The following is a 16,344-nucleotide window of genomic DNA, read 5'->3' as shown; positions in this document are numbered from 1 at the left end:
GCAATACATTAAAAGACCAACTGCCAGCTACACCTAGCCATGTGAGCCAGGATACAGGCTGCAGGCATCAAATGGTTGAAATAAGAAAATGCCAACTTTTTAAAAGTTATTGTAGAAAGAGTTTGGGCCTTTGGAATCAGCTGGGGTTCCCCACTATAAAATCAAAAACCTTGCAATGTTCCCTAGCTGAAATTATTCAAACAACACTTTTTCATAGGATCAAGTAATTTAATTTTCTTAATCTTTCCATTAGTTTTCTTCTCACTTTATCTTTTTCAAATACATTTCAAAAACACATCTTTATATAATCTGACCACATGTTTGTGTGAGGCACATTTCAGCAGCATTCTCTGGCTGCACATAAAATTTCCAAAACAACTTAAAAAATAAAAGCAATTTATGCCCAATACAATGGGTCAAAACATTTAACAAGTTAAAATATATATCCAGCATGAACATAGATTCACATATCCATATTACATTTATACCAGTCAAATGATTTCATTGACAGTGAGATCTCTGTTGTTAATCTCCTTAGTGACCACTTTGTTCAAGTCCAATTATAGGGGTTATATAGTGCACTTTGTTAGAGTAGGCCCCCAATATCTTTTCTTCTTGTTTTCAGGATAGCCCACATGCAATTGTCAGAATGATTGCAAATAACTCCCCATGAATGGTGTTTGGCAAGTTGCAAATCTCACAATTATTATGGATAAACAGCCAATATAAGGCTTGACAGCGAGCTTAAGGTATAATGCATTTTCCAAATCATATAAACAGTCACCACAGTTCATTTATTTCTAGAGTGGCAAGCATCCAACATTTATTTCATTCATTATTTTACAGAATCAACCAGTCAGGTCCTGATGAGAACCCCAAAAGAAATGTGAGGTTTGAAACACAATGCGTCGACGACCATTCATGGGGCCCACTATTAGCATTCAATGTACAGGCCCTAGGTACATGTAGTGCCAGTTTACTAGGGACGTACAAGTAAATTAAGTAGCTGATTGTGTGAAAGCCAATTTTACCATGTTTACAGGAGAGAGTACAAGTACTTTGGCACTGGTTAGCAGTGGTAAAGTGCAGAGAGCCCTAAAAGCCAACAAAAACGTGTTGAAACAGGAGGGTGAAGGCAAAAGGTTTGAGGATGACCCTACAGAAAGGGTCAAGTTCAAAGGTGGGATACCCAATAGCACCTGGTCCACTTTGCGTGCATCGGCAAACAGAGGCTAGGTGCATCACATGAATCCACTAGAGGAAGAAATGTATTACCCGAGTGTAAGTTTTATGGTTTACAGGGGGTAGAAGCAGGAGATGCTCAGACCCACTTTTATAGGCACTGGTCTGCTGCAAACATGGTGCCTCTTGTGGGGCTGAACAATTTTGTTCCTCTACTTCTTACCTTGCAAAAATTACCATTAGGTGGTTGGATTAAGATTTTTACATTATCTTGACTCATTGTTGGTGTTTGAAGCATTCAGGACTTCAAACAAGTGTTGATATTGCTTCCATAAAAGCATGTACCTGTAGTGAGTGAGAGAGAGAAAGTAGAGCTAGCTTACGCAACCTCCCTTTCCAGATAACACTGCCAGCTCCCCAAAATGGGAACCACATGTTTCTTAAAAAAAAAAACAAACACCTCTCCCTTTAATGGACATGGGATGCTTCTTTAAACATTGTTTTTGCCTGTTTGGGAAAGCAAATGCTAGGATAGAGGTCTGCTGTCCCTTGTATTTTGCAACCCCTGCAAATGTGCAATTTGCAAGGAGACCTCTTGCTATATAGGTCACATCTCAAATTGCATCCCCAATAGCAAACCAACTGAAGTGAAATGCGTACATGCCTGGCTAGCCACTGGGAATACATTAGCCCCCAGTGCTTGGACTACAAACTGTGATAAGTAGAGTTTTCAGTGGATCTCACATCATTCCAAGAGTATCATTAAGGCTTTTAGGCTCTTCATGAGATTATGCACTGTGAGGACAATGGGAAACTTGGGTAAGAGCATGATCTAACTTGTTTACTATATATCAGCGGAGTGAGGTCAGTGGACTACTTCCTTCCCAGAGCTACGTGGCAAAGTTCAGTGATCTTTTGTGGTTAGGCCCACGTGCTACAAAGAGCATCTCCAGGGAAAATATTCTCTTCACTATGCCTGAGCTATAGCGATGAGTGACAGAATACTATTGAGTTACATGTTGAAGCTGGATGACTGTGCTATATACTTACAAAAACTAGTACCAAGATCCTGCTGGCAACAGTGCACCCTTATAATGGCATTAATCAGTCAATCAATTGCTTTAAGGATAATGGAAGCCAGCATCTAAACCCAAATTACTGTTATCTCTAAGCAAAAACTCCAAGCATAAGTTACAAAGAACCAGAGTGTCAGTGGAAGCAAAACTTTTTTGAGCCAGATCAGAATCAAATTTACCCTTTACTAAGAGCCTGTCACACTCAATGTTTGCAAGAAGAATGGCAACAGGTAGACAAAGAGCCATATTCATGAAAAACTTGTAGATCTGCAACTGTAGAAGCACGTTTGGGGCAAATTGATACTTTTGGGAATTAAGAAACATGTAGCACACAAGGAAAGCTGTGTTGAGAGCACTTTTCAAGGCATATTATACATGGACTCCCCCATAGGCTGCTAGTCCTTGTATGTGGAAGTCCACAGAGCATAGATTTAAGCATGGAGCAATGGAGCCCCTTGTGTTCGTGTTTTCGTTTTTGGAGAAAGTGCTTTCCCTAAATCCAAAGCGAATTTGGGGTAATCCATTCCCTTTTTCATTCTCCATTGGTTGGAGTAAATTTCCAACCATTTCCAGGGTTGGATTTCAGTTTCTGAATGCCCACAAATTTACAAGGTTGTGGCGATCACAAGCTTGCAAGGCTAGGCATGTCTTGTACCAACCATTTCCCACCATTGTGTGGGATTTACTACTGCAGATTTCGCTGCACTCGGAACAGAGAAATTCACGTTAGTTGATCCATTTATGCTTCCTAAGTATCATTTTGTCAATTTTCAGCAGGTATGAAATAAATAATTTTATGCAGTAAAGAGATATCTTTTTAGTATGGATTACAGAGGCATCATGGCATCTAATCTAAAAAAAAAAAAAATCACCTCTAAGAACTCTTTCAGGTAGTCAACAATATTATGGACACCGGTTACTATATTCAAACCATATTCACCATCCTTGTACTGTTTCTCCAAATTTCACAGGTCTTAACAGTATTGAAGGTGCAGCATATCAATATTCTCAACTCTGAAAATCTTTGTATTTTGTGAAAGCAATAGTAGCCAGCTTATTTTCAGAACGCCTCCAGGTCCTACATCAAAATGTTTGCATTATGGTAGTAAGTCAATAGGTGAAGAAAATATTTAATGCATTATTTAATGTACCTAAAGCTCTCAATCAGCCCTTAATGCCACAATATTACATCCTTCCTCAAAATATGCCATTGCTCATCTAAAACAAATGAACCCTTCTGCCATACCTCTTCTGTCATGCAACAGTGCTTTTTGTACATTTTTGGCCAATTCAATCTGCTTGAACTGGCGGTTACCAACCTGTCTGCTGAAGGCTATGCGACTCTTGCCATTACTAGATGGGAGTCCTCTCCGCACGGGCAGGAGAGTCAATTCCAGTTTGCTTTTAGATTGCATTCCAGTATGCACCGATAATGGCAGTGGCATGCCCATGATTCTCTTTGGGGTGTCAACATTGTTCAATATCACCACAAAACAATCCCAATGTCTTTAACAAATATGGCCAGTTGATTGTATACAAATGCCACCGGCTCCCTTTCTACTGTGGAGCAGTGGCCAGGGCGGCTGACCCTGGAACGGGGGGGTTCACGGTTCGATCCCCGGCGGCAGGTTAGCTCAGCACCTTGTGACTCTGGACAATAGCTCGCTTAATCTTCCTGATGGCCCAAAAGGGCCGAAACTCCTAGCCTGAGGTGGCTGCGCACTTTACAAATGCTGGTATTTTTATTATAGTCTAAGTTGCAAGCGCTTAGTTGTGTGGTTCCCCATGATTCATCTCTATGATCAACCATAATGGACCAATTATTTGCCTTCCAATATTACACGCAGGCTGATGACAACCAAATGCTGCCTCACTGGAACTACCATCTTTGTGTCATATGTTAGAAGTTATAGCAGTATCTGATCGCCGATAGTGACTGGACATGCTCCCACTAGCTAGTTTTAAATATCAGCTAGCCAGAGATTTGGGTACTTAATGAAAAGGAAGAAGAAAAAGATTATTTCCTTCTGACATTTAGAAATATGTCCTTGCATGAGGCCTGGTATTTAATTAGGATGTCAACCTTTGGTTAGAAGAGCAGATTAAAATGGTATACACTGTTTGCCTCTTTCAGCTTGAGTTATGCCTGTCATACTTAATCTTCCACACCGAGTTATCAGGGATCTTTCTTTCAAAGTGCTTCTACTGACATGACTGAGGTGTTGTGGAAAAATTGCCTAATATCGGCCATGTGATAAAGTCAAGACAGACTTGCTGGTATTTTTTTATGTCTTTAACATGCTTTCCATTTTATCCCAATGCATGGAGGACATTGCTTGCTTCACCAGCCAGGACTTCTATAACTGATGAAAAATACAGCATTAGAGACACCATTTTAAATAAGACCCACCAGTCAATGCCCTGAAGGTGCTGGTTCCGAGACATTGAAGCATGGTGAATTTATTTCAGATGATGGAGGTAGCTGAGGCAAGCAAGCTGGCTCTGGTAATCATTGTTTACCACGCATGCAAAACAACGCATGCCATTACAACACAGTTATTACAACGACCGCGTTGTTACATCACTTGCTATTGCAACGCAAGAATTTACAACAGCTTGCTGTAGGGGGCAGAAGGTGTTGGATTTTAAATCCAACACCTTTCCTACTGTTGCACAGACTGGAGTTGGAATAGTAAATTATACTATTCAAACATCCAGCCCCACCTTCCTACAGCAAGTCGACTTTTGTTGTATTGGTATGCGATGTTACAACGCGGTCGTTGTAATGACCGCGTTGTAATGGCATGCGTTCAAAACACATGCGTTATAACGTGACCTATTCTCTGGCACTGCAGTCAAAAACGGGCTTTCTGCCAACTCTAAATGGGGCCCTAAGACAATGAGAAACATTGTTTTCCTGCTCTTTTCTTCTTATGAACACTGGGTGGTCATGGCCACCACTTCAATTACATCTTAGACTAGTGATGGAACAAGGTTTTGTGTAAAAGAAACTTGCTTGTATGCAATCCTCTCAAATAACATGCAATCATGTAACCAATCTGTTTTGTAAATACTAATATTGCATTACACACGACATACTGTATCTAGGAGAAGCGTTCATTTGTGTGTTACTAACAAGTACCCCGAGTGTCCTAAAATGGCCTCCAAAAACGCGGGAACTTCACTGCACATGCGTCTACTACATCTACGTAGTATGACGTCTTCTATGCTTGGGGGAAACTTTGCAGCTGCGCAATGGCTCTTATTATGGCCGCTTAAAACTCACATGATAAGGCGCATGCTATTGCTTAAACTAAACCTTATAAGTTCTACTAAACATTAATGCGAAAGATTAAAATAAGTAAATGGGGATAGAGTAGGGATAAGTGGTATACAGTGAATTCATTTATTTTCGTATTCTAACATGTCTTTCTCTGACTTTATTATTCATTCGTATTTGGGCATCGGAGGGTGACTGAAATCCGTACCCCACCTGACTTGCGCGCAGGCGCACAGAAACCTGCCGGAAACCATGATGATACAGTTGAAACACAGCCAAGGCCACACTGGACAGGGGCACCTGAGAACTCAACCTATTGACCCGGCCAAAGGAAGAAACTTAAATAATGTTTTAAAATGTATTGATCATAATGTGAATTGTGGGTGGGAATAAAGCTTTGGGAAAATAAGTTAAGGGGCGTAAACATAGAACAATGGTTTTAAGAAAATATTACTTTTAGTATGGTGTGATGAACTCACCTCCTTGCCCTGTCCAATCAGAATAGGGGGAAAGACAATATTGAAACATTGGGGGGTAGAACACAAAATAGTATTCTTGAGGTAAGATGGTTAGTTCTGTGTCTGACTCTGAATCTGACCCGACGCGTATGCTGCCACAGACGCTGTCCGAGATGCTCTCTCAGACTTTGCAGATGCCAGAGACCCTGCTCAAGAGACCAAAATACTGATCGATAAACCAAGCTTCTAGAAGGAGAATTTGTACCTGTTCTCTTTTTCCTCCCTTTACAGGTACTGTCATTCACAATACTTTATTGATATTTATTAATGAACTAAACTTGATTTCTCTCCTGAATGAATCTCGATGTTAATATTGTATTTGATCTTTGACTCAAAAAATTATTGATTAGATAAAGATTTTAAAACTTTCCGAGTTTGTGGTTATTTCAAAGGTAAAGTTAATGTCATTTCTACTTTAAACTAACTTAGGAACCTGATCCATTGAGCAAAGGAAATGTATTGACAAGGAGACTGAGTTGGTAAGATTTGGTAAAGGTGAATATCAAATTGCAGGTGTTAGATCTGGGGGTCTCTGGTTGGCAAAGGTGAGTACCTTTGTCCAAGTAGGGACCCTTACTTCTAGTCAGGGTAAGGAGGTACACACTGTTGATAACCCCTGCTTACCCCCTTGGTAGCTTGGCACGAGCAGACAGGCTTATCCCCAAGGCAATAAAGTATTTGCATTAACACGCACAGTAACACAGTGAAACACCACACAGGTTGTTATAAAAATATAAATATCTTGATCTAATTTAGGCAAGATCAAAAATGTCCACAAACCAACATACATAAATAAAGTTGTTGCAAAATCAGAAGTTCTCTTCTAGTGTTCTTCATGTCAATAAAGTTGCAGGCTCTGTGGTAAAGTTCTCTTAAAACAGTTCCTTGTAGCACACTGAAGAAACAAATACTTGCAGGCTCAATAGACGGTGAGCCTTTGCTGCCAGTGTGGGTTAATCAGGGAAATGGTGCCCGTATCAAAGAGAATGCCCCCGCTGTAGCACGGAATGTGCTGCACTAGTTTCTGTGGGCGCGAGTCAACTACCGCGTTGTTAGGCGGTAACACTGCCAACTTGGAAATGCGGGAATCCGCAAATCACCCCTGTGTCACAAAAGGCGCGCTACCGCATTAATCCGGCAATCGCCCTGCCGGTTCTTTAAAAGAAATCACCCCTCGGTTGTCACGCGTGCGTGCGCACTGTGTTAGTCGACTCTGATTACCTTGGAACAATGCGGTGTGAGTCCAGGAATCCGGGCGGTAAAATCACAAATTTGATGACAGCGGGTTTTTACTAGCTTACTTGTACGAATGTTATGGGCCCAAGTGAGTATATGGTATGTCTGAGTAACCCAAGCTGGTAACCCGCTCCATCACTAGCTAGACTACGGGAATAGTGCCTGTCTGTAGAGCAGTGATTCAATTACAGCTCTTGAACATGATATGAAAATCTTTTCAGTTAACCAATCACTACTTTCCCGCTTACTTACAAAATATTCCTCTAAAAAGTTTTCCATAATGCGATAGATTTTTGACAAATCACTGTTTCAAATTCAAATGAGGGGCAGCCATAGTTTATAATGTTTAGCTGCATCTTTGTGTAGTGGCTTAAGATATTTTATGGCAATACTTGACCGTAATTTCTCCTTCTGCAATTCCAATAGGCCAGGCTTCACCTACTTTGTACTTTTATCTGGTTGGCATAAGAGAAAAGGTTTTTGTTGCAGTGGTAGGAAGCCTATAGGTGAAAGTCTAGTCTACAGTAAACTTACTAAATTAGGGTCTACACTTTACAAATTGCAGTCACTTCACACATGAATTCACAAAATGCTATTTACTAAAGAGATTTTGCAATACACGTTTGGTTTTTAGATTTGTGAAGCAATGAAGATAATGTACATTTTGGAGTAGGAGATTGCAATATGTTTATTAAGCGGGTCACATCTTGCATGGATCCTGCTGGCAACTATTTCCCCGGAAGGCTGACTAGTAAAACAGGGTGGTGATCTTTTTATAATTGAATAAAAAAATAAATAAAGGGGACCAAAGTCCGGGTTTTAAGGTAGAAATACACAGGCAAACACTGTGAACTATGGGTAGAAATTATAGCATTTCCAAGAATTACTGGAAATTCACAAGAGAAAATGGTTGCACCTTCGCACCCAAAACTCCATGCAAGACCCCTGTCTTCGCATCATCGTACCCCCCTGGTTGCAGCCAATGAATGGCAGGAGTCAATAGGGCCGTGACAGAGAGGCATTCGTAATTGAAACCCTATGAGGAAAAGAAAAAAAATTGAAAAATATGGCAATCAAGCAGCATTGGAAGACTCAGTTACTAGTAACCGGTAATTCTGGAGGAGTCAATGTGAGATCAGGATGAGCAGGACTCCCCGGTTCTTACCACACCTGTCATCGGTTACATTTGAAATATCCCTTCCCTGGGTTACTTACCATTGCCCACCATTATTTCAAACAAAGCCTTTATCGCATGGGACGTAATGCACGGAAGGAAATGGGTCCCTTGGCAGCAGTTTGAACTATGAAATACAGCAATATTTAGGGTTCAGTGAGCCCCTGAGGGGATACTGGTGCAACTGCACTTGCTGCACCAATGGAAGCTGCACCCCTGCAAGTCAACTATCTGAGTGAATAGTCCGATTGAGCTATTAATAGGGATGAGTGAAAAATTCCACTCCACCAGCGGAATTCGATGACTTTTGCCCACTCCACGTTCCACTGCTGCATGGTGGAGTTTTTCTCATGCATACCTCGCCAACGATAAGTTGGCAAGTGTGAGGGAGAATTTGTGCTCCCTAGCTCAATCTTTCAGTGCTAGAATGCCTCCTGGCGAGATTTCTCAAAGCGGGCGGTCACAGCACAGGTGGTGACCATTCGTGGTGAGAAAGCAGCCACTCGAGTAGCAAATCTCCTCTAGCTGCAAAAAAAGCATCGCCCTCTGGCCTGCCGCGTTGTACTGTTTCCTCTGGTTTTACAGTGCGGAGCAAGCTTTCGGCGCTAAAAATCAGCGTGAGCAGCGCGACATGACGAGTTCCGCCCACTCACAGAACTTCGCGAGTTCCACCCACCCCTATTTGTTAACTCCTGTTACTGACCGGATCAGGAAAACCAGGCCACTCAGTGAGAGTTTAGGGAGTTTGCTGCTGTCCACCTACGCAGAAGAGACGGTATGAATATGCCTGAAGTTCAGACACAGCCTTCCCTTCCACACTCAAATAAATGGTGAGAATCGTCAGCATACCTGAAAAAATGTACTTGAAAGGCATCGAGAAAAACAGCAAAAGGGCACAATTAATAATTATTAGGAGAGGAAAGAAAACAAACAAGTAAATATTGTATTCCTCTCACACAAATAGAAAAATATAATGGCAGCGGATAACTCACCAGAAAACTGGCTTACCTGAGAAATGCACCCATATCCGTCAGGTCATAATCCATTGGAAGTAATGGGGCCTGTTACAAGATGGCCTGAATCCGGCCCATTATTCCAAACCATCGGTACTTCTGAGACAGAGGTTACCTCTAATTACAGGTAAGTGGGCAGTAGCATACCGGAAGGGTCTGGGTGGAAGATGCCTCCTCTTGTGTAGAGAGAGGTGCCCATCAAACTGGCCTCTACAGCTGAAAAACAGCACCAGGGAAACGCCTGAAAAGCTTTTGCATCTCAAGTAAAGCGGTCACGCGCTCATTGGATGAATACATTTTAAGTAGCACTGGGCCCTGAGCATACAGAGAAGAGCTAAGGCTTGTGCAGTGCTGCATTAGTTCCATCCTCGCCTCACCCCCGTTTATAACAGAAAAACATGTCTACTTGCATGGGTTCTCGATAGTAACTAAACGCTGCCGCTGTGCAATGACGAAAGGCCTTTCCTGTTTTGAAAGCGACCTACATTATGCTTTCAAGCTAAGGCACATGAGGTCTAACGAGGACAGTGCCTGTGAGGCCGCGAAAGGATGCTGACGAGTGTGTTCCTGAATTAGATCTCACATATGCTTGGCACAATGTTTGTAATGTTTATTAAACATTGCCATTCCTCGTCTGCAGGAAAGCCTCCGGTACATATTCATGTATATTTAGTAGCCCGGTGTGTGTTGAACTTCTGAATATGCATGAGACCTTAAGTGGTGTAAATCAACGCCAGGGAAAGCAATGACTGCGGGAGAAACAAAGTTAAATAGTAGTTCCCTTACTGATGCGCATGCGCACGAGTACCTTTGAAAAAACAAAAGGGCTTGAGGTTATTCACCAAAAGTGGTTGAAAATTGCATACCAACCTTTTGCAACTGAACTCTCATTTTGTGAACTGGCTTATGTACCATTAGATCAGTTTGCAAAACCAACATTCGCAGGGGGTCCCAGAATCTCCCGCCTAATGAAGCGAAAGAGCGGAAAAGCCATCACAAAGGAAGAAAGCAGGAACCTGCAAGAGGGAGATTAAGGAGTAGGGAGTGTCTTGTAGTGGATTAAAGACGGATGAAGTGAATTCAGGATTATGTAGCCTTGGTTTTCAGTGGACCAACATTTAATAGCAGCAGCTGCAGGTTTCTGAGCAGAGCTTTGGGCACAAGCAGTTCTTATTTTACAAATTAAGCAAAGGGCGTATGGCTTGCTTCCTTGATAGAGGGCCAGAAAGGGACTGTTGGACTTGGCCCTTCTGGCAGGTTCACCCCTGAACTTTTTTTGCTTTTTACTGGTGACTTGGTGTGGTGACTTTTTTGGTTTCTGCGCACTTTCCCTGTGTCCCAGGGTAAAGTGCGCGCGTGCTCTGAGTGCATGTGGTGAGATAGGCCTGCCCTCCCATAGGAATGCATGGGGAATGTATGTGTCCCTAGTAGTTCCTGATGCGTGGGGTGTGCAGGCCCGAGTTTGGTATGTGCGGACTCGTGGGAGTGAATGCTGCGCGATGATGTGTGCGGCGTGCATGTACCTAGTGTGGAAGTGCCACTTCTAGAAGTGGGCACTTCTGTGTGCAGTGTGTCTGTCGCGTGATTGGCTGGTCATGTCATGTGACGGGCTAGGGATTCCCCAGAGTCAGGATGAGTCACCCAGTGGTGAATGGGGAGATCAGCAGCTAGATGGGTGGGAGGAGTACACCTGGGTCCTGAATAGGGCAGGGTTTTCCACACACAATGCTGGCTCCGCCCCCTGTGGTACGACTGACGACCCTAGCCCTGCCAGTGAATAGGGTGAGGGGCTGAGCACATCAAGGGTACTCCCCAACCAGCTGCGACTGGTTTTCCCCCTCACCCTGAACCAAGAACAAAGACTTTTACTGTATAAAAAGGGGCTGTGTCCCCTTACAATTTGTTCTGCTTTGGATCCTGCCTGAGGGGGCTGCTGCTGCTGCTGCTGGGCCAGAGGACCGCCACTTGGACTACCTCCCGGCCTGGAGGCCCAGTGAGCTGGCTCTGGGCCCAGCCTTGCCCCCTGCCTATTCTCCTGAACTTTGCAGGACTTTCCTTCTCCCCAAAGCGCCTTGGAGCGCTTTTATTTGATTTATAGCGCTAGGAGCGCTTTGATTGGGGCACCGGCATTGGAAAGCGCTTCCCCTGAAGAACGCCTTCATTGTAGCACGGCGCTACGATAATTGAGGGAACCCCGACGTAGGGATTCCCCCGCTTTTGCCGGATTGGAAGCGGGTGCCCACCCCGCATTGCCGTGATCCTCGCGGGTGCCTACCCCGCTTATTTAATTATTTTTTATAGCGGGAGCCCACCCCGCATATTGGTGCTGTCGCGGGTGCCCACCCCGCACTGTATGACTGAAGAGGGAGCCTACCCCTCATTGCCGCTGCAAGAATCACCGCCGCAGCCCGAGCTCCACATACACTGCCGCGTCGGAGCGGCCGACAGGAAGTTAGGCGGGACTGCCTGGTTGGGGGCGGGCCACCCGGAAGCTGTGCGGGCCGCCCAATGCCAGCGCGTCCTCGGGAAAGACCCCGGAAGTGCAGCATAGCCAAGCAGGGCTCTCGTAAGGAGGAGAGAGCCCCGCCGCCACCACCGGAGACATCGGAGCAGCGCGTGCTCCATGCCCGTCACCCCCACCGCCGGAGGTGAAGCCTGGAGACGACCGGTTGGTGTGCGGAGCTCCCGTAGCCACGTGGAGAGCCCCGCAGGTGTCCAGCGCGACCAGCAGGAAGCTGCCCCGGTGAGTACGACTCCAACGGAGAGGGGCACCTGCAGTCAGTCCAGAGCGGCCCCGCTTGGCAGTGGGCCGCTCCAACGAGGCCCCCCTCCCTCTAACTGCTGGAGTATTATCATTGAGAGCCTTGAAGGCTCTACGGGGGCATATTCGTTTTCCGAGCCCACGAGGCTCCAAAGAGGCACATGGTTCTCGAGCCACAGAGGCTCCAACGAAGGGGCATATTATTATTTAGAGCCTGCGAGGCTCAAGGGGCACATTATTGTTTAGAGCCTGCGAGGATCAAGGGGCACATTATTGATTCAGAGCCCAGACAGGCTCCCAACGACTGCCAGAATTGTTCTAAGGGCCCAGAGGTGCCCAGGCCCCAGTCCCTACAGCTGCCCAGCACTTAGTGGGCAGCTGCCACGTTTGGGTTGTGCATTGTGCGCCTGGCTTGCGCAGCCTGCGCAGTCGCGCCCTGACAGTATTGGATATTGGTCATTTCTACACCCCTGCGAGGCCAGTTGGCCTGGGGACAGTTATCTTGTGTGTGCCCTCCCCTAGGGCGCCTGGTGATTTTCATACATGTACTTTTTGCGCCTGCGCAATGCCTTCATGTTATTTTCTTTCCTAAACTGTGTTTTTGCATTGGAGATTGTTTTACTAGTAGTGGTTATGCTAGTGTGTCCATGTTTCCCTGCGTGACATTTTTCCTAAGGTGGTTAGGGTTGCGTAGGTGGTACTTACCAGATACCAGTAGTTACTGGTTGTGTGCTATATGTTCTATTTTTAGTGCTACAGTGATTGTATGTGCTATGTTCTAAAGTATTATTACTACGTTCTAAGTGCTATTTCTACAAAGTGCTAATTCCTGAGAGTGGTCCATGTGGCCCTGTCCCCTGTACATATAATCCCTTGTAAATTCTGCCCGTGCCTGTTGGCACATTGTAAAGTGTGTGTTTTTATCTGATGTGTTGTGTATAATACAAAGGCTATTTTTATAGAATACCTTGTGTGGAGTTTCCTTTGTGGTGGGCCTTGGGTGTTGTTGCTGGGTGCGCGCGCAAACGCTTTACACATCGCCTCAGGGATAAGCCTGTCTGCTCGTGCCAAGCTACCAAGGGGGTGAGCAGGGGTTATCTTTGGTGTGTAACTTCCTTGCCCTGACTAGAGTGGTGGTTTCTGCCTGACTTTGGCGCAAGCCTTAGCCAACCAGAAATCCCATTTCTAACAGGGACCATATGCCACAGTGGGCTGCACTGCAGGTATTCCAATCAGTGGCGACTACCGTTTAAAAAATATGGTGGGACACGATGCCTGCATACTCACCATTTATGATGTCGCACTTCTCCCCGGCGTTCCACGATTAGGAATGGAAGGACTTCCCTCCTGCTCAGTGGAACGGGAATCCAACCAATCCTGGAGATGCTCTCATCAGCATGAGAGCAGAACTCGGATTGGTGGGGGCAGGCTAACCTAGAGGTCATTTTGAGGCTGGGGCCCTGGGCCAGAAATAGAGCTTGCCGGGTCTACAGTGCGCATGCCAGGCTGGCCATAGTAAGCCAGCCGGCCAAACCGACATGTGCACTGAAAAGGGGAGCCGTAATCCTGCAATAGCAGGATTCATCCTCGCTCCCTGCCTTACACTCCTGCTGTACACAGCGCAAGCAGGAGGCAAATAAAATGGCATTTTTATGCCATTTTATTTTTGTGTGTTTACCTTCTGCGACGCACCTCCGCTCTCGTGGAGGACCCACCGCTGTTCCCAATATGATTTTACCAGCTGGATTTTCGGGCCAGTAAAATAGAGTTTGTGTTCCTACACACAAGAAATGTATGTGCAAGAACACCGGTCCATTTATAATAGAACATCTGCTCAACTTAACTCATATTCAGGGCCTTCGTGGCTGTTCAAACTGTGTTGCATCAGCGTGCATTTGTTTCTTAAAAAGGAAATTTCTGGTGGAATAATTATTGTATCACTATGCACGAGAAATACTTTTTTTTTAAGGTAACATTTTCCTACCCCTCATCAGAAGTATTGTTGTCTGTTTTTTGTTTATCAGAAACTCCAGGGGGTGTTGAGACACGATTTTTCACCAAATTCCGAACTCCTTTAAAAAAATGAGAAAAATATCATGTTTTTATTTCGAAATATTGCCAAATATTTCTTTAGTCCAAGTAGCATCTTCATTTATGACACTTTCAAATTAAACAATAGGTAGCATTACAAAAATGTAAACAAAAAATGCTTACGTTTTTACAGATAATTCTCTTTGTAATGTATGGCAAGCCAGAGTCAGAAAATGGAAGTTGTATTTTTGGTTAACAAGGGTGAGTGTGTGTGGATACAATACTAAGTGGGTAATATAGATCTATTATTGAGTTAATAAAAATGAGGACAAATAATGTTATGCCCATGTTTACACTACTGCCTATCACGAGCTGAGTAGTGCAAGCTCACGTTTTGTGCAGGCACTACAGATCAGCCATTAAGTGGTACTGAATTCAGATGTGAAATGTAAATACGCAACAGTTCTGTCTATTTTATAAAAGCGTCTTAATTGACTGACGAATTTGAACGTGTATATTTTTTTTGTTGTAAGAGTGACTGGTTGGGTTGTATGCCAATGACTCAACGGTTGCATTTGCATGGAGATATGAATGAGCAAGTGAATGATTTCATGGGTAAATAGTGGCTGTGTGAGCTCATAGATGGATGAATGTTTAAATAAGTAAGCACATTGGTCCATGGCTTGATGAAATGGTGACTGCTTGTGTAAAATAAGGAATGAGTGCGGGGACAGTTTACACCAGTCGTACAGGCCAGAAGTAGTAATAGTTTTACATAACACCAAAATTCACAATAATCAGCTATGCAAGCATTGTTCAAAGGCTAGGCACCATAGCGCCAAGCAGCCAGCGATCTATGGAACTAACTGCTAGCATTATGCCAGTGCAAGCATTACACCAAGAAAGAGCACCCATTGTTGCTGTCGGGCACCAAGAAAGAGCACCCATTGTTGCTGTAGGGCGTACAATATGGCAAGAATGACTACAAATATACCAGCAGGCATTGCGCAGGTCTGGTCACTATTGTGGAAAGAGTGGCCACCATTTGTCAAGAATTACCCCCATTATACGTGTCATGATTTGCCCATTACTCATTCATCTTAATTGCACCTTCAGATTTAACCCATTACTCAGAAATCATTAGAACATGTTTAATTTGACACTGTTCATTTCATATTTGCTCCATCACTCATTTATCTTGTATGGTTTGCACTCTTAAGCAAGGACATTGTGAGCATCAGTCAGAAGTGCGGGCTACTTGGGCACTTTTACACCATTTATCAGTAAACATCAGTACATGTTGATATTTTCACTATTACTCACTAATGCTTAGTTTTTTAGTTAGGGGTTGTTGGTCAGGCACTATATATGGTCAGGATACAATCTATCTGTTTCAACATTTCACAGTAATATAGCAATATTACATTCCATTAGCATGCATATCAACACAACCTTTACACTTGCTAATAAATGTGTCCCCCTCCTCACCCTTCTGGAATAAGGATTACTTTATCTGCTTCTGACAGTTTATGCTGTCAGCAGTATAACGTGAAACGCCACTGAATGTTACTATATATCCCTGTGAAGTCAGCAGCCAGGGTGGAGTACTTCAGAGTGTTACTAGCGGTCCTTCTGAAGTCAGTTGGAAGGGTTCAATAAATCAGAATGTTACTAGAGCTTCCTCTGAAGTTTACATAAAGGGTGCCGTGCTTCGGGTAACCACCAGATGTCCCTCTAAACAGATAAGCAAAAGTGTTGCACCTTTGTTAATTGCTAGAGATCCTTCTGAACTCAGTAGAAAGGGTACGCTACCTCAGATTGTGACCAAGGGGCAGATTTATCAAAGTTTTGCATCATCATTCTCCACTCAAGGTGATGCGAGGGTGATGGAAAACCTAGATGAGATTTACCAACTCATGCCAGGACAGCTTGTGTAGCCCTGTGGTGCTTGGTAAATCTGGAGTAATGCAAGGTAGCGCAAGTCACTGCCTTGTGTTAGTCTTCCCCAGGGAGATGCGCCATAAGTGGAGCGTGGGTGCTCTTTATTTCTCCTTGTTTTTCCTCTTTCTACGT

The 16,344-nt window shown here is 44.1% G+C and overlaps 1 protein-coding gene across 1 annotated transcript in view; it reads right to left on the bottom strand.

The window, feature by feature from the left end:
• KNCN (kinocilin) overlaps positions 1-16,344 on the bottom strand; it is a 415,466-nt gene that overhangs the window by 8,313 nt on the left and 390,809 nt on the right. The window contains exon 4 of the mRNA XM_085600168.1: positions 14,225-14,312. Coding sequence (XP_085456294.1) covers positions 14,225-14,312 — 88 coding nt within the window. The remainder of the gene's footprint in view (positions 1-14,224; positions 14,313-16,344) is intronic.

The sequence above is a fragment of the Triturus cristatus genome, chromosome 4_2 (assembly GCF_964204655.1).
Source record: "Triturus cristatus chromosome 4_2, aTriCri1.1, whole genome shotgun sequence".
NCBI lineage: Eukaryota > Metazoa > Chordata > Amphibia > Caudata > Salamandridae > Triturus > Triturus cristatus.
Note: the sequence above shows the minus strand (reverse complement) of the source record. Positions and strands in the feature narration are given on the sequence as shown.